This window comes from Cynocephalus volans, chromosome 5 (genome assembly GCF_027409185.1).
Source record: "Cynocephalus volans isolate mCynVol1 chromosome 5, mCynVol1.pri, whole genome shotgun sequence".
Classification (NCBI taxonomy): Eukaryota; Metazoa; Chordata; class Mammalia; order Dermoptera; family Cynocephalidae; genus Cynocephalus; species Cynocephalus volans.
In genome coordinates, this window is record NC_084464.1 from 48,372,231 (window position 1) to 48,397,525 (window position 25,295).

The 25,295-nt window shown below is 41.2% G+C and overlaps 1 protein-coding gene and 1 non-coding gene across 3 annotated transcripts in view; both read left to right on the forward strand.

Moving 5' to 3' along the window:
- Nucleotides 1-25,295, forward strand: part of TBC1D22B (TBC1 domain family member 22B) — a 70,060-nt gene that overhangs the window by 11,475 nt on the left and 33,290 nt on the right. For both annotated transcript variants that reach the window (XM_063096546.1, XM_063096545.1), the window contains exons 2-8: nucleotides 374-430; nucleotides 6,870-7,177; nucleotides 9,522-9,701; nucleotides 10,222-10,292; nucleotides 11,668-11,796; nucleotides 13,119-13,184; nucleotides 16,734-16,848. In XM_063096546.1, the coding sequence (XP_062952616.1) occupies nucleotides 374-430; nucleotides 6,870-7,177; nucleotides 9,522-9,701; nucleotides 10,222-10,292; nucleotides 11,668-11,796; nucleotides 13,119-13,184; nucleotides 16,734-16,848 (926 nt within the window). The remainder of the gene's footprint in view (nucleotides 1-373; nucleotides 431-6,869; nucleotides 7,178-9,521; nucleotides 9,702-10,221; nucleotides 10,293-11,667; nucleotides 11,797-13,118; nucleotides 13,185-16,733; nucleotides 16,849-25,295) is intronic.
- On the forward strand, nucleotides 19,823-19,959 carry LOC134379373 (small nucleolar RNA SNORA5). Its single transcript, XR_010023772.1, has one exon. It is a non-coding gene; the product is annotated as a small nucleolar RNA SNORA5 (small nucleolar RNA).

Below are 25,295 nucleotides of genomic sequence, written 5' to 3' on the forward strand. Positions count from 1 at the left end.
GGTGATATTCCCCATTTTACAGATGAGAAAACAGGTTCAAAGTAGTCAAATAACATGGTGCAAGTTCACAGTGGTATTGGATGCCAGAACTGGCATTTGAACTCTTCTCTCCTCAACTCTAAAGCTTGTTACCTTTCCATGCTGCCCACCTTTACAGGTAGGATTTCCTGACAGGTATGTTAGGCACTGAAACTTGTAGGGAAAATGAACATTATCAAAGACTATATAAAAAGAGCTATCTTGAGGAGATGGCTTGGGTGTAGTCATTCTTGGAGGTAACCTATTTCTCAAAGTCTTGTTCAGTTTTGTGATGCAGGTGGTACTCAGCCAACATATTTAGTTTTCTGACAACTTGCTTTTTTCTTGCTTTTAGCATTCAGCCTGTGTATGGAGCACAGCACCCTCCTTTGGACCCTCGGCTCACCAAAAAGTAAGTCAAGACGTGTTTTTTTTCTTTCATGCATCTACTTCTCCATCACCCCTGCACCTTTCCCTATTTTGTTGAAATGTCAGTTTCCACATCAACCTTTTCTAGCTTCTCCTCTGCCCTGTTTTGGACCAGGAGGTGAGTAATCTTCTTACCTCCAAATGGTTCATTACTAAATGGGAAATTAACTCACCTCAGAAATTTTGTGTTTTCCTACACTGGGGGCTGGTATTTGTAGGGTTTGGTGTTGGATTCTCAGTTCTGGTCACAAGGTCTTTATTGATTAAATATTGTCCCCGAATCTGGATGATTGATGATTCCCTCCCTTCCACCCCCTGTCTTCTAGCAGGAGATCTGGTTTGGGTGACTCATTGCTTCTGAATATAGATAGATCTGCCACTTTTCTCTCACCTATACTCTGAGAACCAGGGCAAATGGAATATAACTGTAGGACTGGCATTCTTCAGGTCCTCTTTCTCTTTGACACACTCAAGGAAACCCAGGCATACATAGAGTTAAAAACTCCCTGCAGGCTATTTCTCCAGTAAAAATCTAATAAATTATTTCTAAACACAACAGACACTCTAGTTAAATCCAATATGTGTGGGTGTGTTTTTGTGCCTCCAATTATTGTTTTATCACACCTTTTTCTCATGAGCCATCACTCAGCCACAGTGAATTTTAATGAGGAGATAGGTCATCTTCTCATATTTTCTAAGAACTTTGGCCTCTATCTTTGGGCATGCTTAATAAAAGTTGTAGTTTGTAATGAAAGCTGAATGGTCTGGGAAGTACAGACCTCGGGGGACCTCTTGGGGCCTTTGTAATAATATCCACCCTTTCTTCCTCCACAGTCGATGGGGGGAAGTAAAGATAATGTGCACTTATGATTTTTAACTATACGACATTCTGGAAAAGGCAAATCTATGGAGACAGCAAAAAGATCAGTGGTTGCCAGGGGTTGGGGGAGGGAGGAAAGATGAATAGGCAGATCCCAGAGGATTTCTAGAGGATTATATATTGTAATGGTAGATACATGTAGGTACATGTCATTACACATTTGTCCAAACCTGTATAATGTATACACCAAGAATGACCCCTAACTTAAAGTATGGACTTTGGGTGATTATGGCATTTCAGTGTGGGTTTATCAATTATAACAAATGTACCACTATGGTGAGGGATGTTGATAATGGGGGAAGCTGTGCATATGTGGGGAAAGGGAATATATAGGAAATCTCTGTACCTTCCTTTAGATTTTGCTGTGACCCTAAAACTGCTCTAAATAAGCAAATAAAGTATTGAAAGAAAGAAAAGAAAAGATAATGTGCATTAAAGTATTTTGGGGTTTTTTAAATTTTGTTTTGTTTGGCAGCTGGCCCTTAACCTTGGTGTTACCAGCACCATGCTCCAACCAAGTGAGCTAACTGGCCAGCCCCATTAAAGTATATTGAATACCCAGGAAAATGCTATATCAAATATGCATTATCAGTATTTTAATATTTCAAAAATAACTTTGCTGAATAAGTATTGCATTTTCTATAATTCTACCAACTTGTTCTTTTTGTGATTTGACGAGTATCATAGAAGGTACTGTGGAAGTGTGACTGCTGTTCTTGTCTGTAAGATGCACAATTTTTATATCAGAAACCACTAGAGTATAAGTTCCTTGAGGACAGGGACTTTGTTTTGTTCACCACTGTATGCTTTGCACCTAGAATAGCATATGGCATGAAGTATGCACTGTGTAAACATTTGTGGAATGAAGGAGTAAAGAAATCTCATTTATTTAGACAAGCTTTTTCTTTTTTTTACACAGACCAAATCTGTAATTTTTTTTTTCACTTGACACGTAATAACTGTACATATTTATGGGGTACAGAGTGATATTTTGATATGTATATACAAAGCATGATGGTAAAATCAACAGTAATTAGCATATCCATCATCGCAAACATTTATCTTTTCTTTGTAGTGAGAACATTTGAACTCCTCTGTTCTAGCCATTTGAAAATATACAATAAATTATTGTTAGTTATAGATACCTAGCACTACAAGATCTTATTCTTCCTATCTAGCTGTGAGTTTATGTTTGTTAACCAACCTCTCCCCGTACTCCCATCCCCCTTACCCTTCCCAGCCTCTAGGAACCACAATTCTACTTTATACTTCTATGAGCTCAACTTTTTTTAGCTCTCATATATGAGTGAAAATATGCAGTATTTATCTTTCTATGCCTGACTTATTTCTCTTATCGTAATGTCTTCCAGGCTCATCCATAACAATGGGCTTTTCTTTAATGTTCCTTGGTTTGCACCATTAAATAGAATGATTTCTACTATTTTCTTGGTTTTATCAAGAATAGTCCTTGGCCAGTGTGGCAGGCACTATTGATGACTACTTGATACTCTTCCCTGTCCCTGCCTCTCCCTTGCTCAAGAGCTGTAAATTTATTCAGATATTGAGCAAGCAACAGTGTGCTACGGAGGGCTGGCCCATGGCTCACTTGGGAGAGTGCGGTGCTGATAACACCACGGGTTCGGGTCCCTATATAGGGATGGCCAGTTAGCTCAGTTGGGAGAGCATGGTGCTGACAACACCAGTTCAAGGGTTAAGATCCCCTTACTGGTCATCTTTTAAAAAACAAAAACAAAAACAAAGCAGTGTGCTACGGGCAGGTATTAGGATTGGTTTAAACCTTTTATGATAATCCTTTGGTAATCCCAGTGACTGGTCTAGAGTGGGCTCATCTCATTGGTTTTGGCTAATGAGATGTAAAAAAAGGCTTCTGAGGGAGAGTTCTTGGATCTTCTTTTTAATCAGGGAGAGATCATTCTATGATGAAAGCTTCTTTTTGCTACCACTCACCTGTTTCCTGCTTTTGAATATGGTGGTATGAAAGTAGGATGCCGAATGCTGTAGCGGCTAACTCATAACCCAGAGAGACAGGCCAAGAGAATTACAGAGACACCAGCCCAGAGTCTTGACATCATGGTGTTTACTATTTAAGCATCACAGTTGAGTTTTCCGTTACTTATAGCCAAAAACATTCTGGTCACAGCCAGGAGTTGTTGATTGGTGATAGACCCATTTCAGCACATTTTGAAATAGCGTTTGATAAACCATGTGGCTAACATGTAAATCTGTCCATCCACCCACACTTAAGGCAGTGTGTGTACTGTCCCATTTTATTTTTGGATCAGGGTCACAAACCTTGTCTACACCTGTTATCGACTGAGTTTTCTGTCATTCTGTATTTAGGACAGATCTTCAGGAATCTCACCATATCCCAACCTGCCAAAGCAAACTTTATATATTCTTGTTTTCTTACCTGTTAATAATGTAAAACCATGAATATTTTTTACTGATCATTCAGCAGAGTTGCAGTCATACTTTCAATAGAAGTGATCAGCTTTGTGATTTGGGAGGAATTTTATTGTCACTGAATTAACTGCTCCCCTTTTTCATGTATGCGGTGGTTTAGTATTAATGCTGTATAACACAGGACAACATCTAGGTCGTCACCAGACCGTTTTACAGTTCCAGATTGTTACTATAAAACATTTATCACCCTTATTTTAGTACCTTTGTCAGGACATTTTTATTAGTTCCTCCACTACACGATTATCATTCCACTTCAGACCATCATTAATTACTGTGTGGTTAATCCCGATCACAGCAGAAGCCTTTTACATTTAGTCTTCAATCATCTAAACTGCACGAGCATAGTAAGTCATTCCCTGTCTGTGTATATTGACTTCAATTTGCCAAATTATTACTATTAGTGATAATATTGCCTGCAGTAATTTTTGTAGCTGAGATAAAACTAGTCTTACTGCTGAGTGGCCCCATTGGCCACTTGATGGTATGACAAGCTTCTAAATTAATTGTTTTCAAAATTGATACTAAAGTATAATAGGTCCTAGTTCTGAGTTATGAAACTAATTCACATGAAGCCACACTACTTACTAAGATGACCAGATTCATTTCATTGTTGCTAAATTTGCCTGCTTGCTTCACATCACTTACCAGTGTCAAACATTTTTCTACAAAATTCTATTAAGTAGAACAACCATATCAGTAAAATAGTGAAGTATTATCAAATTATAGAACAATTGATCTTTTGTGTTCCTAACCCGCAGCCACTCTTTTTTTCAAAATACCCTTGTTTGTGTGGTGTTTGTGTTACCACTTAACAAGTTACTCTTCACCAGTCACCAAACCCTCACCAAGTCTTGCTCAAATGTGCCATTTATTATGGTTTTGAGAGTTTTAGTGTCACCTGCACTTCTTGAATCCTTTTTTCTTTGCCACTTAACTAGCTTCATGACCTTGGGTAAATCACTTAACCTCTCTGAGCCTTGGTTTCCTTTTTTTTTTTTAAAGATGACTGGTAAGGGGATCTTAACCCTTGACTTGGTGTTGTCAGCACCACGCTCTCCCAAGTGAGCTAACCGGCCATCCCTATATGGGATCCGAACCCGTGGCCTTCGTGTTATCAGCACCACACTCTCCCGAGTGAGCCACGGGCAGGCCCCTGAGCCTTAGTTTCCTTATGCATAAATTAGAGATAATAAGACTCACCTCACAGAGTTGTGAGGTTACATGAGGTATCTATGAAGCTGCTTTCTAAATGTAATTTGGCATACAGTTGTAAGGAGGTATGGTGTAAGGAGGTGCCCATCAGAGGCCAGTTTGGTTGTAGCCTTGATATAGTTGTGTTTAAATAATCTTGGTTAAACTTCAAGCCACATTATAGCATTCTTGTACCTTAGTATAAATTAGTTGGGACTGTGTTAAAATGAGACAGCCTATAAACTGAAGGCACCCCCAGCTAGAGTTACCTGGATTAAACTTTTGCTGCAACTACTGGGGTCAGTGCGGAGGGGATATGTTTTTCTTCCAAGCACTTCATCCCTAGATGTGCTTTATTCCCTTCTAGGCTACCTGTCTGACACACACAGCCCATTTTGAGTAGACAGGAAGTTTTTCCTACAAGGTGAGAGAGTTGGGCTAATTAGCTATGTAGACTTGGGGTCAGCAGACCATCCACCTCTACCCAAAAGGAAGAAAAAATATCTCTTGGAGATAGGGGAACTTCAGCTCTTCTGGCAGAGCCTTGTTTTCACTCTAGAGTTGCCCTGTCATGCTGGGGGAAAATAGTGAGGCATTTTAATGGTGTGTTTACTGCCATCATGTTCCAGTCCCCATGGACTATAAACTTACACAAGGCTGTACCTCTGATTCCCTGTTTGGGGTCTGAGGGATGCTAAATAAGACTGAGTTAGAAGTGTCCCAACCCGTTAGGCCCCTGGAACCAGAATAAAGGCCTTCAGACCCTAAGGTGGCATGGGGCTTGGTGTATAAAGAGAAAAAGTTCAGGAAAGTAGGAATGGTCTGTGTGACTGTTAGGACTAGGCTCTCTTTCCTCAATGGGTTAATTGAGTGTTTCCAAACTTCACTTGTGTACTATCTTAATGATTTTTGCCATATTCTATACTGTTATTTACTAAATACATTCTTAAAATATTCATTTTATTTATTCAAATAGATTTATTTTAAAAAATAAACCTATCACTCTGTAAATGGAAAACCAATATCATTTGCCATAAATAGAAAGTGACCTTAAAAATAAACACAGTGAAAACCAAAACAATTTTATTAAATTCTAAGCTGGATCCTGTTGCTCACAGATATGTAGATCCTGAGGCTGCCCTCACTTTGCTAAAAAAATAGAGTGTTAAAGACAGAGTACACCAAACTTAGACTTTCTCCTCAGGGCTAGCAGACGGAGTTTAACAAAAAAAAAGAGAACAACTTTTTCATTTTGGAACTTAATATGTGGACTACCTAAAATAATCTCCTGTTCTTCCAGTAGTTTATGTCCTCTTCTAAGGGTTAGTTTAGGTTATGTTGCCATAACAGATTAACTCTGAAATTTCAGTGGATGAACACAACAAAGGTTTTTTTCTTGCTCATGCTACATGTCCAATATGGGGTGGGTAAGGGTGGAGGGCAGGCTTTGCTCCACATAGTCTCTCTGTTACCCAGGCTGAGGGAGGCTCCACTATCTGGAATCTTGTCAGTCACCATGCGAGAAGAGAGGTTATAGAGTACTCACACCTGTTCTTTTATACTTTGGCCTGGAAATGATTACCTCACTTCTCTTCTCAGCCCATTGGCCAGAACTCATGATATGGCCTCACTTAAGTGCAGTGGGGCTGGGAAATGCAGAGGAGCACATGGGCTATTTGGTGACCATTGCTGTCTCAGCTATGTGGGACTGGATGCATCTAGTTGAGGAATGTATATGGGTGTTTTTTGTCTGAAGAGGGTATCGATTGTGTATGGGGTAGTTTGTAATATTATTAATAATATTAAGCAAGTGAAAGTGGTCAGATGATGAGACCATTCCTTGGTAATGATGTCTCCTTTCTTGAAGCTTCATTAAAGAACGGTCAAAAGTCAACACAGTTCCTCTGAGGAATAAGAAGGCCTCCAGTTTTCATGAGTTTGCCCGGAATACCAGTGATGCTTGGGACATTGGCGATGATGAGGAAGAGGACTTTTCCTCACCTTCTTTCCAAACTCTGAACTCAAAAGTGGCTTTGGCAACTGCAGCCCAAGTCCTAGAAAACCACAGCAAGCTGAGGGTAAAACCAGAACGGTCCCAGTCAACGACATCTGACCTTCCTGCCAACTACAAAGTCATAAAGTCCAGCAGTGATGCCCAGCTATCCAGAAACTCCAGTAAGTCCATCCTGTCCCTTTCACAGCCTCAGCCTTCTCAACAGAGTGCATATTAAATAAAAACAATTTTTCCTTAGGGCATCACTCAGATCTTCCATTGGATGATAAATAAGCAAGCTCAAGCCTGAGGTACGACATTAGTGAGCCTAACTGATTACAAGCTGGACTTGCCCCTCCCACTTTGGTGGCTGCTTAGCCCTGTGACCTGGGCCTTCACTTCCTGAAACCCGATTGTTGCCTGCCATTCTCCTTTTCTTGCTTTCCCTGTGGTGGGGTCCAAAACTTTTGTGGTTAATGGCTTCACATTGCTTTGGGCCTTGACAGATTTACCAATATTGACTAATGTATTTAAAGTTGTTAGTGGCTGAATTTCACAAAGGTCTGGCAGTGTTGGTTGACTTTCTCACCCCTGGGGAACAGCCACTAGCGTCAGGTTGTCTTTTTCCTGTTCCTGAGAGAGAGAGCACATGTGCCTGAAGGCACCAGGTCACAGCTCTCTGGCCATCAAGCTACCCAGTCAGGTTGGGTGGGGTGGGAGGAGAGGCCCGCTCTGTTTGTTTTCAGGAAACTGGCCTCAATAACTGGTTGGGGTGGTAGTGGCTTTCTAAGATGTTTGGGGACTCTCATCGTACTCTTTTTTTTAAGTATGCATTGCTGTGTTTGATGCTGCTGTACGGGTTTTATGGAAGTGGGTCATTCTGTGCCGGAGAGGGAAGTGCCATCATTCTAGCAAAAGTTAAAACATCCGACTGGTAAAGGATGAAAAGGAAGTAGAAGAATGTCAGAGCCCAAGAGTGCGTCCTGGCTCACATTCTAAGAGAATTTCTTTTACAGTTTCAGACTAAGCATGTGGTCATGCAATTAGGCTGTAAGGGCTTTACAGTCATTCCACAGTTATTTCCCGTCACTGATTTGGGCCCCAGCTTGAACTTCTCAGTGCCATGCCCATACTGGCATTGAATGTTGATTGACTGGGCGGCCACAGCTACAAGCTGTGCAAAGTGTCTACACACCATGAGGGAGGGTCTCTGGAGGTTCGCAGCATGAGGAAGGCCCCCACTACGATCCCTAATAAGCTGCCCTTGTGTACCCAGGCCCCACAAAAGCATTCTCCTCATGGAGGTTCCCTCCTGAATGTATCTGTTGGTTAATAGCTAATATCAGAGATGTACATCTGTCTCAGCTTTGCAGTGTGTGGCCTTCCTTTCTCTAGGCCCCTTGTTCAACTAGGCATCCCAGCCAAGTACCCTGGCACTTGTTTTTATAAACCTTCTAATAGTGCTGGTTGATTAACATTTACTGTTTAATTTTTGTGACTACTGCTTTTTAAGGTCCAGACATGTAAAGAATATAAAATAGTCTTGAAAGGACAGTCAGAATTAAAAACTGAGTTTTGCTTGTGGTGGCGAAAGGGTTTTGGAGGCAGACATACCTAAGGTGGCATCTCAGCTCTCACTTGCTAATTAACCTCTCTGAACTGCAGTTTTCTTGTCTGTAAAATAGTTACAAATTCCTACCATATGTTGTAAGGATCAAATGAGAGATCATATGTAAACGTGACCGGCACAGTGCCTTTTACATAGTAAGCACTCAATAAATGTTAGTCCTGTACTGCATATTCCTCCTACCCACCATCTGGTTTAGAAATGTCTAGAACCACACATAGAGTGCAGTTTGGGTCTGTGTTCCTGTTATTTCCGTCATATCCTGGCATAGTTACCTGGTTCATTTTGGTGGGAAATACAGGAGCACAGAGGAATTGCAGCCACCCAAAGAAGATTACCTTAGGCCAGAGCTTCTCACCCAGTGTGCAGGGCACACTAGTGGGACAAGAACAAGTTAGAGTTGTGCCAGGGATATTGATCCTCTCAGCCCCCGGGGCAGCCGGGTGGGGCTTGTGGCGAGCAGCCACCTGCTTTTATTGCAGTGTGCTTTGTGGTGTTGTCATTTCATACATGCTGTGTGATGTGGAAGGAGAAGGAAAACACTGCCTAGACTGTGTTGCCACCAAACTAGTAGGCACTGAAAAAAGTTCTGGGTTGGAGTAGAAAGAAAACATTTGATTTTCCTCTGGAGTTGCTAAAAATGTTCTCAAAATTGCTGCAGCATCACGTAAGGTGGCGTGGTCTGTATAATACAAATGCAGCCCTTCCTGTGGGCAGGTGAGTGGGGCACAGCTGGGTTTCCACCCCCTTGCTGACCCTTGGCTGGGTGCCTGAGCATTTTACACACTCAGCTCTGACTGTGGAGGAGGAGACACCATACTGAACTGTTAGGTTTAAGGTTTCTCAGAATCTTTGCTCTTCACACAGCTCATTCTCTTTCCCCTTTCGAATGATTTTAGGTGATACGTGCTTGAGGAACCCTCTCCACAAACAGCAGTCACTCCCTCTCCGACCCATCATCCCCCTCGTTGCCCGGATCTCAGACCAGAATGCTTCTGGGGCCCCTCCGATGACTGTCCGGGAGAAAACCCGCCTAGAAAAATTCCGTCAGCTTCTCTCCAGCCACAACACTGACTTAGGTGAGTCCCTATGAACCCTGGGCAAGGTAGGAGCTCTTGGTGACTGGAATTCTCAGAGACTTGGAAGCTATTGCTTTTTATTCTTCCTTCTTTTACTTTTCTAGCATCTCCTGATCTGGTGCCCACTGCAGTGAGATGCAGGTATTAAGTCAGAAGTATGTTACCAGAGATTAGGGACCAAATTAGGTGGGGCTGGTTTCTATGGCCTGTAGACCGTAGTGCAGCTATTTTGGCTTTGGTCTCCCCTACCTCAAGGTGATCCTTACTGAAATCCACACCCATTAGTCTTTCTGTTACCCTGTAACTCTCATCTCTGAGCTGACTGAATTGCTACTGCAGGGCTGTGTCTTTGGCACTTTGCTGCTCAGGGCTGTTGTTTTGGGCTTTTCCCTGTGCTGGTTGGTAGCTGGTGGTGGTGGTCTTATTTGATTGATAGGAAGCATCAGGCAGTGCTGGCTGAGGTTTGTTTTAGGGTATTTGTGGGGAAAGCTAATACAATGAGGCTGTTTTCTGTTTGCAGATGAACTGAGGAAGTGTAGCTGGCCAGGGGTTCCCAGGGAGGTTCGACCTGTAACCTGGAGACTCCTGTCGGTGAGTTCTACCTGCTATGTAGAGAAGCGTGAGCATCACATAGCTCTTCTTGCCCAATGAGGTTAGTCTGGACACATTGATCTTACTCCATAGACATCTCTAGTCCTACTGGCTATGATAGAACTGTGGGACTGTAGTCCTATTTCTGTGCATAAAGGAACACATTCTTGAGAGTTTATTCCCACACATGTAGAAGAGTACAAGCTTGCTCCTGTATTCACGGTCTCCCTTTCTTAACAGTGAGGAGAAAGAATGCAGTGAGATGGGGTGATTCCAGTACTTCCTTTGAGCAAGTTCCAGGATTCCCTGTGCTTCACTCCTTTTTCAATAGGAATAACCAACGTGGTCGAAATCCACTTTGCAACCATGAAGAATTCATAAATCGGCCTCCCTCGGAAGCCTTACTAGTTCCGCTTTCACCAAGTACAGAGCACTGTGCCAGCCACTGCGATGGGAATGCTTGGATTTCCTGACCCTGTAAAATCCATTCATTCATTCATCTAGTAAGGATTAATGAGGGCCTGCTGTTTGCCAGGCACAGTGCCACGAGCATATACAAAAACAAACCATAGTCCCTGCTTTCCATGCATTTGCTATGGAATGCATTACATAATGTCTTCAGGGGGAGACCTGACTACTCACCCTACCCTCACTCTTGCAACCATGTAATAATCATCGCCTCTGCCACATCTAATGAGTTTGAATGCTATTCAGAGTAGATTTGGTGAGAGTGGAAGGGGAACAAGAGATGTGAGAATGAGTGTGGGATCCAGACCAGGGATAAGAATGAAAGTTGGCCTGGAGCTTTGGCCAGGAGGAGGGCTGCTGCCAGAAGTTCTGTTTGGGCATTGTAGCTGCCACATCACAGATTCCACTCAGCTTCCTAAGCTGGTAATTCTGAATGTTATTCTGGGAAAGAATGTATAACTGGCACCAACTTTCTTGGCACACCACAGAGATAAGCAGTAGAGGTTGCTGGATCCCTGGGATTCTCAGAAGTATGGCCCTGCACACACACAGCCCTCAGAGGCCATGACTTGGGTTCAGTTCCCTCCCACTGACCTACATTCACTACTCTACTGTGCCAACTCCAGGAGCTCTGGAGTGCTCACCAGCAGTACAAGTTCCAAGCCCAGTGCAGGGCCAAAGGAGCAAATAACCCAGAAAAGTTGGCTTTGCTTCATCTGCCCACATGTGGATCTCATTGAATAAGGAGAGGGCAAACACGGGGTGGCCAAAACCACAAAGGGATTTATTCTTGGCAGTTTTCCTTCTGTTTCTTTGATAGTTTCCAAGCCAGTGCTCAGGCTAAAATAAAAATTAAGGATTCATCCAACAATGTCTGTCCCCATCTGACTGGCAATCCTATCTATAGGGCTATCTCCCAGCAAACACTGAGAGGAGGAAGTTGACCCTACAGCGGAAGCGGGAGGAGTATTTTGGCTTCATTGAGCAGTACTATGATTCTCGAAATGAGGAACATCACCAGGATACCTACAGACAGGTACAGTCATCACTTTCTGTGTCTTTGCTTATTAGTCATATTCTTTAGGTGTGTCTCCTGGTAGTGCTATTGGAGTACAGGTTTTCCAGGTCTTCAGGCTGTGGTGTGCTGGTTAGAAATTAAATTTATTCCCAGAACTGCTCCCCCTCTTTCATCCAGCAGCTCTGATTTTAGACATTTGAAATAGATAGATGTTTTTGGCACTGGTCAGCGGCCATGCTTTTCAAACTTTAATGTGCACACAAATCACCTAGGATTTGATAAAATTCAGCGTAGGGATTATGAGAAAATGCAGATTCTGATTCAGTAGGTTTGGGGTGAGGCCTGCACTTCTAACAAGCTCCCTGATAACAATGATGCTGCTGGTCCACAAACCATAATGCAAGTAAGTAAGGGTTATGGAACACAAGAGGAAAGACAAGATCACTCAGGAGTTGTTCAGTCCCTCTGGACTGTGGCATCTGTGCCCTTCTGGCAGCTGCAGTGCCTATTCAGCACTCACAGCTGTCAGTCATCTGCAAGAGCCATAGCTCTCGGTAGTCTTGGTAGGTCGTCTTCCATCAGTGTCCATAGTGGTCCTCAACCTGCACAGAGGTCTGCTGGCAGCATCCCAAGTGGAGGGAGGAAAAGGGTGGTCCAGTGGTTGCAGAAGGTGAAAGGTTGGGGGCGGGCAGTTATCTACAAGTCCCAAGAACTGAAGTAGCCTCTGTTGCTCCTGCTGACACAGTCTTTTGGAAAGACTGGGCATTTGGAAATCCCCGAAGCCAAAACCAACCATGGTGACCTCTTTGGAAACAGAAGTAAGAATTTTCAACTCCAGTTACTGAAGGCAAATTCCCCTTGGTCCTTCCCACTTTTCTAAGTTATGACTTCATAAGCAAGTCCTTCTCTGATTCCCTATCCTGGAATGCTTTTGTGGCTGTCAGAGCTCTTTTAGTTCTTGAGAACTGTTGATAAGGAAGATTCTGAAAGAGGATACACACTTTGATCAGACCTGTTAAATAAGTGCCAGCCCAGAGTGAAACAGACTCCAGAGCAGGAGGAAAAAGCAGTTGATTTTCAGTTTGTGAAGCCTATTGCTATTTGACTTACGTGGTTTATTTTGGGAGATTTCCTCAGTACTTAATAAGCTATTGCTATCATGGAAACATACTCCACATAGACAGGTAGGTTTAACTAGACTTTCTTCTGTGTCAGTCAATTCTTTCTAAAGATAAATTGTGCTTTAACTCTTACTCTTTTGATTCCCATTACTTAAGGAAATAACTTTTTAAAAGAACAAACTGCCATTTGTGTTTTTGGACATGGCTTCTCTTTTTCAGATTCACATTGACATTCCAAGGACGAATCCTCTCATTCCATTGTTCCAGCAACCACTTGTACAGGAGGTGAGGAAATTACTTTAGTGGTCTTTGGCCCTTCTTTACCCATAGCTCTGGGGCATTGGTTTACACTAATCATGAGAGTACTTTATGTTCATAATGGAGATTTGGTTCTTTCAGAGCACTTTCTCATGCATTCTCATTCCATCTTGATAACAAACCTGTGAGTAGCATTTTGAGAGGTTAAGGAACTTCTTAAAGAGTCCCAAGGCTACCTGGTGACATAACGAAGGAACCCACATTTTAGAATTCCTGTTCCTGTGTTCACTCTACTTTATCAAGCTGGAAGTAGTGATTTTTTTTTATTGAGATAAAATAGAGATAACACAAAATTTACCTTTTTAACCATTTTTTAATGCACAGTTCACTGGCATTAAGTACATTTACATTTTTGCATGACCATCAAAACCATTCATCTCCAGAACTTTTTTCATCTTCCCAAACTGAAACCCTATACCCATCAAGTAATAACTCTCCATTCCCTAGCAACCACCATTCTACTTTTTGTCTTTATGAATTTGACTACTCCAGATACCTCAAAGTAAGTGGGATCATACAATATTGTCCTTTTGTGACTTGCTTATTTCATTTAGCATAATGTCTTCAAGGTTCTTCCATGTTGTAGCATTTGTCAGAATTTCTCTCCTTTTTTAAGGCTAAATAATATTCCACTATATGTGTAACACATAGTGTTGATCCATTCATCTGTCAGTGGACACGTGGGTTGCTGCCACCTTTTAGCTGTTATGAATAATGCTGCTATTAACATGGGTGTGCAAATATCTGTTTGAGTCCCTGTTATAAGTTCTCTTTGGCATATATTCAGAAGTGGAATTGGTGATATTTTAAGACCTAACAAGTTAATCCAAGGTCCAGGGTTCAATCCCTGTACTGGCCAGCCACAAAAAAAAAAAAAAAAAAAAAAAAAAAAAACCTAACAAGTTAATGAAGTACATAGATCTCAGGGGGACTATTATCTTTTGACCCAAGTAGTAACTATGAACTCCTTGAGATTAGGGATTTCCATTGTAGCTTTACAGTAGCCAGGATGCTGAGTGTTAGTGCTCTTTGAATTGAGCTTTCAGTTCTCCTCATGATGGAGAGGGATGGTGGTAAAAATGCTCAAAATAATTTCTATTTGACTTTGGATTGTATTCATGAAATTCTGTTTTAATATAGATGTCTCCACTGGTGGAGTCCCTCATGACTTGCCAATAACATAGAGAAGATTTTGAGGGTGATGCCATTATTTTATCTGTAAGATTCAGCTGAAAGGAGGTTAAAAGGCCATTCAGGATTGTTTTGTTCCTCCCGTTCAGTTTCCCAGGGCTCAGCCCTGCTTATTCCTCATGTTAACTTGGAGATGTGCAGAAACTTATTTTACCTGTGCACGCTTACTTCTAAACCTGGAGATGGGGAAAGTAGATTGTTTAAAAGGGTTCCCCTAGCAGTGGAAACTGAATACAAAGACAAAAGCTCAAACTCATTCTTTCCAATTTTTCTTGAATCACCTTTTCGTCTAGCCAGACTATAGTCATCCTAAACATAGTAAAAATGCCAAACAAGGAAAAAAGGATTAAATAACACAGAATACTGAAAGGCTTGCTTGGAAAACTAGAAAGGTACTTGAGACTTAAGCATAGTAAGTCAGAATTACCCATACTAGTAGACAAGGTGTAAGAAAACCTTCAAAGATTATCCTATTCACTCCTCTATGAGGCAGGATTAACTCTGACTTTTTCTGTAGTGAGGATCCTTGGTCTCCCTGGTAACCAGGCTTGGTGCTCTTCAGTTTCCATCCCTTTGACATCTTCACTTGTACAGTGTGAGTGCTCCTGCATTGTCCCATCCTTACTAGAGAGGGATTATTGTAGGTCTCCTGACTCTAAACAGCCAGCTTCCATGTACTTGGCCATTGTTAACACCAGTCACCAAGGATTCATGTATTCACAGGGGGTAAGTAGTATAGAGAAGAAGCCCTTGTAAGTCCTTCAGAAAGACTGACCTAGAGGAGCTTTTGAACAGAGGCCTCCAGACAGACACAGGCCACGAGAGGTACAAGGAAACAGAACGGGGCAGGAAACTCTTGAAACTTTCTGAACCTGATGGGTCTAGCTTGAGCTCCATTTTCAAGGGAGCAAGAAGGCTCATTTAGCAATAGAGAGGAAAGAATGTAAAAGAGCTCCCATTAGAGTGTTGGACCTAACCCAAATGAGGATGCCATGCCCTTCCCTCAACCACAGAGAGCAGGTGGGTAAGTCTAGTGGAGGTGGAGAAGCCAGCTCACTTCCAGGTAGGGCTTTCTTATCCCTGTCTGTAAGGGCAGAAGTGTTGACAGTAGAAGTGTTTCTCAGCTCTCTCTGCCAGCTGGAAGGCAGACTCAATTGTTTATGATACAGGGGCTTTATTTTGTGTCTCGATTTTCTACATCTCTCCCATACTAGATAACCATCTACAAAATCATATAACCATTTCCTTTTTATTGGTCTCCCTGGGAGATTTTTCTACCTTGCACCTGCTTGGGAGGGCCTCTTCAGTCTGAGCCCAGAGCTGACTGGTTGGGCCTCTATGGAGTCCATGTGCTATGGAGGCCTTCTAATCTCCTGTCCCACCTGCATGTACTCACCACCACCTCTGCCATCCCTCTGGTATGGTTCACAGAGACATAAGGCAGCTCAATCAAAGCCAGAATGAAGAATGTGTCAGGCTCAGTAGTTGAGGTCACCAGGATGAAGCCAGGCAACGGGTATCAGGTTGAGAAAAGATGCAGGGGGAGCTCCGAGGGCCTAATGAAAGAGGGGAGTGTAGTTGAATGGGACAGTTCAGGACTCTGTAAAGGGACCACAAAGATCTTTCCTTTGTCCCCAACCTAGTCCTCTGGCTTCTTGTGGCTGATATGCTTAACTCCAGAGGCAGGCTGATTTCTCTGTTCTCAAATTTCCAGCTGTAGGTGTCCATAGGATTTGGTTCGACTTCCTATCCCCAGGAAATGTCTGAGTTGCATCCTGATATATGAAGTGACTTCCTGCACGTATAGTCTGTCACTTGTTCCTATTCAGGCTGGGTTAGAACTAAATCTAGATCTCCTTCCTTCTCAGCAGGGAGAGAAGGAAGGGTAGTAGAGAAGGCATTTCCTCTCTAAATCTGTAATGATTGAAAAAGATTTAGAAAAAGATATCAGAACTTTTCTGATATCTTGTTTCTGGAAATAGAGAAGCAGAATCTACAGATGAGAATGTGGTGACTTGAATTGATGACATCCATAGCTGACCTTTCTCTAAGTCTTTTGTGTCACTGTCCTTTTCTTTTCTTAATTTTATATTACAGTGACCAGATATTGAAAAGATGAATAAAGGACAAGAACCTACCCTTACTTGAAAACAACTAATTTGTTAGAAACTTTTTGCATTTATGTGCTTCCTTTGTCCCATAGTATTTTTAATTTTTTCTAAAAATTCTACACTAACCCTGAGATAAATTGTGTAGGTAAGTGGAAGGAGGGAGTATGTCCCCGTGATTTAACACTTATGTCTTCTTTCTTTCTCATTTTCCTAGATCTTTGAAAGAATTCTCTTTATTTGGGCCATCCGACACCCTGCCAGTGGGTATGTCCAGGGAATTAATGACCTGGTCACTCCGTTCTTTGTCGTCTTCCTTTCAGAATACGTGGGTAAGAAGCACGAGTAGCAAGTTGATAAGCTATTGCTCTTTCTTATCTGCCATCTGTTTGTTTTTTTCCCAAGAGTGCAGCCAGTGGATATGTCTTGCTAGAAAAGAGATAGTGGCTTTGGAAACACGGCTCAACCTGTTTTAGCAGTGGTAGCAGCCTGGAATTTATCTCTTGAGATGATCACTGATCTTACCTAAAAAGGCCTGCTTTGTCACAAGAATGACCAAATTGATATATTTATGTTCTGCCATATGCTGATGGTTTGAGGGTTTGTTTGAGGTTATTTTAGGATTATTTTTAGCTTGTCTCCAACATAGGCTGTCATCCACAAAAGCTGGAACCTTAAATTGTATATCAGGCCCTCACACTTCAGTTCACATGCTGTATCTTAGGAGCAAGATGTGGTTGTGTAGAGGAGAGAAGGTTGTGCCACCAGAATCCAGCTTGTACTGGAGGTGATGTAATGGCCCAAGGATAGCTCTAGGACTTGATTTCTCCCCACTCCTTTTTCACCTCTTACCCCACTGGATTCTTGTCACTTCGGAAAGTGATTAGATTTCATGGTGACAGTTAGGTTTTCTACAGTCCCAGCCTCCTCCTCCAGCCAGCCTAAAGTAAGCTGAGAGTTTGAAAGCAGTTGAGGATCCCATTTCTCCCTTTGGTTCCTTAATCACTTGTGCTTGAAGGTTCACGGGAAAACCCATCTGTCATGCCTGATGCTTTGTTCCCTTAGTCAGGTAAGGAGAAGCTCATGTAAGAATAAGGACATTGAAAGGGATATTAGAAAACCTTCCGGTCTAATCCTTCATTTCACAGATGAGTTGTGAGATTCCCTGTCTCCTCCTTAGTGGCAGAGCAAGAACTAGGGGCTGTGAGGGGCGGCTGAGAGGGTAATGAGAAGTGGACGAGAAAGGAGACCCTGGGAGAGTGGAGTGCATAAGAAACATCTCACTTGATCCATCCTATTAAGGTTTTCTGATGGGGCTCAAAGGATGGTGTTTTGGTCTTTCATGAGGCAGTCTCAAAAAGTTAAGGTAAATGAATACCATTCCTTGTTCCACTTAAGTAGCAGCAATCAGGGTAGAACTGGGAGTAAGGGTGGAAGGTCACTCTTGCCCATTCTATCAGGTGATCCTTAGCAGTGAGCAAGACTGTTAAAATTTAGCTTCCAAAAACATACAAAGAAAGCTTTTTCTAGAGGACTTTTTAAATTCTCCCTCCTACCCCCATCCATTAATATGTCAACTTTTGGAGGCAGCTACTGTGTTGTTTAACTGTTAAAAGAGCAATTCAACTGATCTATTAGGATTTTTGTGTTGCTTCTTGAAATAGTTTTCCAAAATAGCATTAAAGGATGAACCTAAGAAGGTATTAATCCATTCATTAATCTACATTTGAAGTCTAAAATGCTGGCGTGAAATCTCAGTAACAGTATTATGCCAGTTAAAATAATCCTTGGCAGCTACAGTTCTGATTGGATATTTAATTATCTTGTTAGCTGCCATTTATATTTTTTCTCTCTCTCTCTTTTTTGGGGAGCAGTTGGCAGTTATACAGGAATTGAACCCCAGACCTTGGTGTTATCAGCATTGTTCTAACCAAATGAGCTAACTGGACAGCTCCATTTATATTTTGTACCAAGCTTTTCTTTACTTTCTATAGGCGCCCACCCCATTAGTACCTCAACGCATGTCCTTCTGTGATAGATTTGACTGCTTTCTGATCTTGGTATTTGGTTGATCAGCCCCACCTGCTGAGCAGTGAAACGCTGACGTACAGTGTTTATGCAGTGAAGGGTAGGCCTCTCTGCTCTTCCGAGGGGCAAGGCTGCACTTAGTTTCACCTCTTCAACAGACTCCACGTGGGTCTTTGGTACTTTCTACACCTAGGAAGATGGGCCCATTCATTTTTTACTAAACTTTAATTGTGCCAAATTTCAAACATATTTAAAAGTAGACAAAATAATACCATAAATCCCCATATACCCATCACTCAACTTTATCAGCCAATCTCTTTTCATCTATAGCTCTATTGATTCTCCACCCCCTCACCCTTGTGAATCATTTTGAAGCAAATCCCAATATCAAGCATCATTATCATTTCACCCATAAATATTTCCCTATGTATTTCTGAAAGATTAGGAGTTTAAAAAAACACACAGCCATAATGCAATTATCACATCTAAAAAGTAATAATAGCCACTTAATATAATCTAATACACAGTGTTCAAATTTTCTTGATTCTCATAAATCTATTTAACAGTTTGAATCAGAGTCCAAATCAGATCCACATGTTATAGTTGATTGGTAATTCTCTTTGAATCCATCAGTTCCCATCAGTCTCTCTTTCCCTTTGGAGTTTGTAGCTTTAGCCCTTGTTCTGATTTTCAACCTAGGGCCTTACCAGGCCAAGCAGTAATATCACTCTGATTTTTAAGGTACTTTACTGTTTGCAAAATACTTTGACATACCCAATTTTGTTTAGTAGGCCCCAATATCTCTTTAAGGTAGATATATTGATCCATTTAACAGGTGAGAAATCCAAGTCTTAGAGATTTAATGAGCTTCCCAAACTCAAACCCAGGTCTTTTGACCTTACTACCTGTGCTCTTTGTATGACTTGGTGGTATATTAACTTAGATCCCTGCCCTTAGACTTCTCATGGCTCCCCCTGCTACAGTTTCTGCTCCAAAGCAGACAGCACATTTCTTATTGTTCCTTTCCCTTAAAAAAAAATTGTGGTAGAAGTACATGCTCACTAAAAAAAATCAAAACAGTATGGAAGTGTTATTATACACACACGCACACACACACACACACATGCACACGCACACACGCACACATACACCTGGGTTAACTACTGTTGTTAACCTTTTGGTGTGTATTCATCCAGACCATTTCCTGTGTATAGATAGAACCGTGCATATTGTTTTTCTATCTTGTGTTCAGAAAAATGGGATCAAACTATCCACGCTTGCAGTCAAGTCAAATTCAGCCCTCATTTCTGTCATAACGGGGACTGACCCAGATGGCTGCCACAGCAAGCCCAGCAGGTCATGGGCCCTGGATCCCCTGCCCTGGGACCTGGGGATAAGTTTGGCAGTGGACATTGTGCAAAAATAAATAAATATTCATACTTTTCTGTATCTTATTTTCATTTAAAAATATTATAGCCAACTTTCCAAGTCTGGACATATAGATCCTACCTCATTATTTTCAGCAATTTCATTATTTCTGTAATAAGGCTTTACTACAGTTTATTTAATTATTCTGTTATAGGAGAACATTAAAATTGCCTACAATTTTTAGCTATTATAAATAGCATTGCAATGGATATCCTTGTACATATTTTCTTGTGCATTTGTGTTAAAATACTTATTTCTCTGGAAGAATCCTAGAAGTGAAATTCCAAGTCCTAAGAGCATGCCAAGTAGGTACTACTAAATTATACTCCAAAAAAGTTTACACCAGTTCGTACTCCAGCCACTGATGAGTGGATGCACTTTTTCTCAAATCCTTAGCAAAGTTGGATATCTTAGTCTAGTCATGTTTCACCAGTCTGGCAAATAAACCACAGTTTGTGTTTCAGTTTTTGTTTCCACTTGCTCATCAGGGAGATTGTGCATCTTTTCTTATGTGTATTATCATTTATTTCTTTCAAGATCTGCTCGTTTAATAATTTACCCATTTTTTCCGAATGGATTATTGGTCTTTTTTGTGTGTGCAGATTAGATATAGTCATGCTCCATCTGGTACATGTTAAAATGTTAAGTTGGATCACATTAAATTGCTAATATTCAACCATTTGTGATCCCCCAACACAGGAATTTTATATGGTTCAACCTAATATTTTTTTCCCAGACCATCATTTGTCTCCTTATTGTGTCGCCTTATGTAGAACTTACTAAATTTTACATATTCAAATCTGTCCATTTGATAAATATTTATTGAGCTCTTTCTGTGTGTCAGGAGATAGTGACTAAGCAGATATACCTGGGTCCATCTAGTGGGAAGACTCACAAACAGGTGAACAAGTAATTGCAAACTGTGGTGAAGACTATGAATGAAACATCACCTTCAGGGTGTTTGGATTTGGTATTTTGCTTAGGAAGTCTTTCCTTCCCTACCCAAAGATTATAAAAATACTCTCCTATGTTTTCTTCTAAAATTCTTGAGGTTTTGTTTTTACATTTAGCATTTTAAATTTCATTAGTCATTTATTTTCCTTTATGTTGGAGGTTGAGATTTAAAATTACTGTTCAGTTCAATAGCTAATTGTTTCAACACCACTTATAAATAGTACATCCTTTTTTCACCGATATGAAAACTCTTTTTATAATATTATATAAACTCCATTATTTACATGGTTCTACTTCTTTATTCTATTCCATTTATCTCCATTTCTATGCAAGTACCACGTGGCTTAGATTTTTTTGAGCTTTATAGTGTTTTAGTTTGTTTGTTTCTTTGTTTTTTATTCCAGGACCAGTCTCTTTCATCATCCTTTTTTAAAAATTGTCTTGGCTGTTCTTCCAGATAAACTTTATTTTTTAATATTTAATTTATATTTATCTTTTATTATTGTTATGGTAAAAACACTTAACATGACATCTACCTCAAGAAATTTAAAAATGTACAGTACAGATCATTAACTGTGGGTGTACAGCAGATCTTTAAAATGTATTCATCTTGCATAGCTGAAACTTTGTACGCATGAAACAACTCCCCATATCTCCTTCCCCTCTAGCCCCTGGCAACCATCATTCTACTCTGTTTCTATGAGTTGGACTATTTTAGATACCACATATAAGTAGAATCAAATAATATTTATCCTCCTGTGACTGGTTTATTTCACTTAGCATAATGTCCTCCATGTTCATCGAGATGAATTTAGAATCATCTTGTCCTATTTAGGAGGTGGGGAAAAGTTTAGAATTTTTATTGGAGTTGCAGTAGATGTATGAATTAAATGTCGTGGGTTTATACATATATATATATATATAAACAGCTTTACTGAGATGTAACTCATGTACTATACAATTCATTTTTTTGAAATGTGCGATTTAGTAGTTTTTACTGCATTTATAGAGTTGCAGAAACATCACCACAATCATTTTGGAACATTTTTATCACTCAAAAAGAACCCCTGTACCCTTTAACCATCACCCCTAAGCCCTCCATCCCCTCCACCCCTAGGTAACCACTAATCTTCTATCTCCATGGATTTGCCTTTTCTGGACATTTCATGTCAATGTAATCATATAGTACATGGTCGTTTTTGTGGCCATGTACTATAATGTTTTAGCATATAGTTTAACTTAGCATAATGTTTTCAAGATTCACCCATGTCATAGCATGTGTCAGTACTTCATTCCTTTTTATGGCCAAATATTCCATTATATGGATATACCACATCTTATTTATCTATTCATCAGTTCATAGGTATGAATTAAGTTTTAAAGAAGCAATGCATTGGACTTCTCCCCAAGCCTCAAGGCCTTTCTTGAACAGAGATTCAACATTGTGGCCTTTATGAATAATTCTAGTGTCTGGGCAATCATGCTTTTTTCCACTTCTTTGATGGTGCCATATCCTGCTAAGGCTCCTGCAGTAAAAGGCTTTAGTCATGGCCCCTTAGGTGTGACTCTCCGTATGGTAGGAGGCCTCAGTTATCCTTTCCCTCTTGGACGGGCCAGTAGTTGCCTTTGTCGTGTGGGGCAATTCTCACCAGGCAGCCTTACCCCACTGCCTCATCTTGCTGAACCATAGGACGGGGGTTCTGGCCTGATAGAGCTATGGGATCCACATGCCCCTGGGACATTGTTTGGCCTCTTCCATATCTTTTCCGCTATGTATTCTCTACCATGTCTACTGCTTTTATAAATTAGTACCTGAGCCTGCTTCCTGCTTTGTGTCATGTTTGTTGTGAAATATTTGAAAACAGGTAGATCCAGTGACTTCCCTCTGAGTTGATAAAGAAGTTGTCTATAGCTGTCTATAGCCTGGCCCCCAAACAGCTTTTTTATCTGCTAAAGCCAGCTGCTTCTATAAAAGTGGGTCCTATGCAGGTAAGCCAGCTATGTTTGAGCCCAGTGGTAACAGTGCTGGAGGGTCACCTGGGGAGATAAAAATCTCTGCACTGTGATCCCTGAGACTGTGGTGTACCTCCAGACTCTCACTTCCAAGAGCTTTTGGGCTTAGGCAATATTATCCATCTAGCTCTGAACATATTAAGGTCCAATATAGTTGACTGTGTGGTCATCATCAGAGTAAACTGCTTAACAGCAACTACTGAAGTGATGCATGTGAGGAAATCACATAGAAGAACAGGGTTCATGACATGTCCTGTTTTCAAAGGAAGGATGGTGCCTGGTGGTTTCTTTCAGTACAGAATGAAGTACTGATTATCAGGTAAACTTTCCTCTTTTCTTCCGCATGAAGCAGTACAGTAGGATTTTCATCACAGATTTTGCTGAGAAGAATGATGGCAATGGAACTCCTAGAGTGAAGTCCTTCCCAGACCTCTGACTCATGTGTCCAGTGCCCTGTGTGACATTTCCACCTGGATATGTCTTAGCGATCAGTTGAGGATTAGCGTGGCTGCATGTGACCAGGAACCCCAAGTAATAGTGCCTTAAGTGAGATAGAAGAGCTTATTTCTCTCACATTAAAAGTCCAGAGGTAAGTGTTTTGGGGCTTATATACTGCTCCAAGATATCAGGGATCCAGGCTCCTTTCTCCCGTTGTTCTGTCATCTCCAGGATGTGGTTTCCTCTCATGATCCAAGATAGCTGTTGTGCTCTAGCCATCCCATCCGTATTTCAGCCAGTATGGAGGAGAAAAGGAAGAAAGGCAAAATCCTTCCACTGAAGGATATTTTCCAAAGCTGTACATGATGCTTGCACTTGAATCTCTTTTGTCTTAACTTTGTTTCATGTACATACCTAGCTAAAATTGGGGCTGGAAAACGCAGTCTGTATCCCAGGTGGCCAGTGCCCTTAGGGGTTCTATCACCAAGGAGGAAGAAGGGAACAGTTATTTGCAGACAACCTGCAATCTTTGCCCCTAGCCTCCTCAGACTCTGACTCCTCTGCTTCCCTCACCCAGCCACCCGTTTCTCTCAGTTGGCAGCACTTCCTGTCACTTAAGTCAGAAATGCTGAGAACTGTTCATGATTCTTTTCTCACTCTTCCATATCTAAACAGTTACAAAGCTCTGATGACTTTATGTCCAAAATGTTTCTTAAGTCTGCTGCTTCCTCTTTATTCCTTCTATGACTACCCTAAGTCAGGTCTGTATTGCTGAAATGGCCAAGTATGTTTTCCCACCTCCAGTTTTATCCCCTTCAAACCTGTCTTCCACACTATTCAAACACGGAGCTGTCCGTGCAGCTCCTCTCTTTAAATTCATTCCTTAGTATCCCATCACCCATTGGCTAAAATGTCCAGGTTTTCTAACTTCGTGTGCCAGACCTCATGTGATATGCTTTCTGCCTTACCCCTTAAACTCAACAATCTAAAATTGATATTTTTAGTCTAAAGCCTTGTCCTGCACCATTTCTTTATCCCCGGGGCTAATCCTTGTGCACCCTTTAAGACTCCCCTTCTTCCTGGAAACCTTTCCCGAGGTCCCCCTCTGAGCTCACCATCCCAATAGTACTACCACAGCTCTGTACATTTCTTCTGTAGCACTTTACCACACCAGTTATAGAGTGTGTTTCCCTTCTGTCCTCTGCCACCAGGCTGTGTGATTCTTTGAAGCCAGAGACTATCTTATACATCTTTATATTCCCATTGCTTTCATTTTGGTGTCCAAAATAGGCATTCCACACATGTAGAAAAATGAAAGAATGAAATTTCATAATACCTTTACCAGATACTCAGGAATTAGCACAGCTTTGCTGGGCTTGGCCACTGGAGGGCGGTGAATCACATTTTTCTGATACTGTGCTGAGTTAACCAAAAGTTTTCTGTCTCCTAATGGATGCAGATGGAGTACCACCACTCACTTGGCAAGTATTTGCTGAGCACGTACGCTGTGCCGGGCACTGCTCTGGACACTGGGTTTACAACCATAAACAAAGTAGACAAAAAGCCCTGCCTTCTACTTCTAGGTGTTTATTAGAGGAAAATGAAAGCTTATAGACTTCAGAATATGTACAACAACATAGCAGCTTCATTCATACAGACAAAAGCTGGAAACAACCCTAATATCCACTAACAGGAGAACAGATATTCATACCACGGAATAGTACTCAGCAACAAAAGGGAGCATGCTACCGATAAACACAACAACTTGGAAGAATCTCAAAAAACATTAAGCTGAACAAAAGAAGCCAGATACCAAAAAAAACAAAAACAAAAACAAAAAAACATGTTGTATGATTCCATTTATACAGAGTTCAAAAGTAGACAAAGCTAATCTATAGATGTAGAAATCAGAACATGG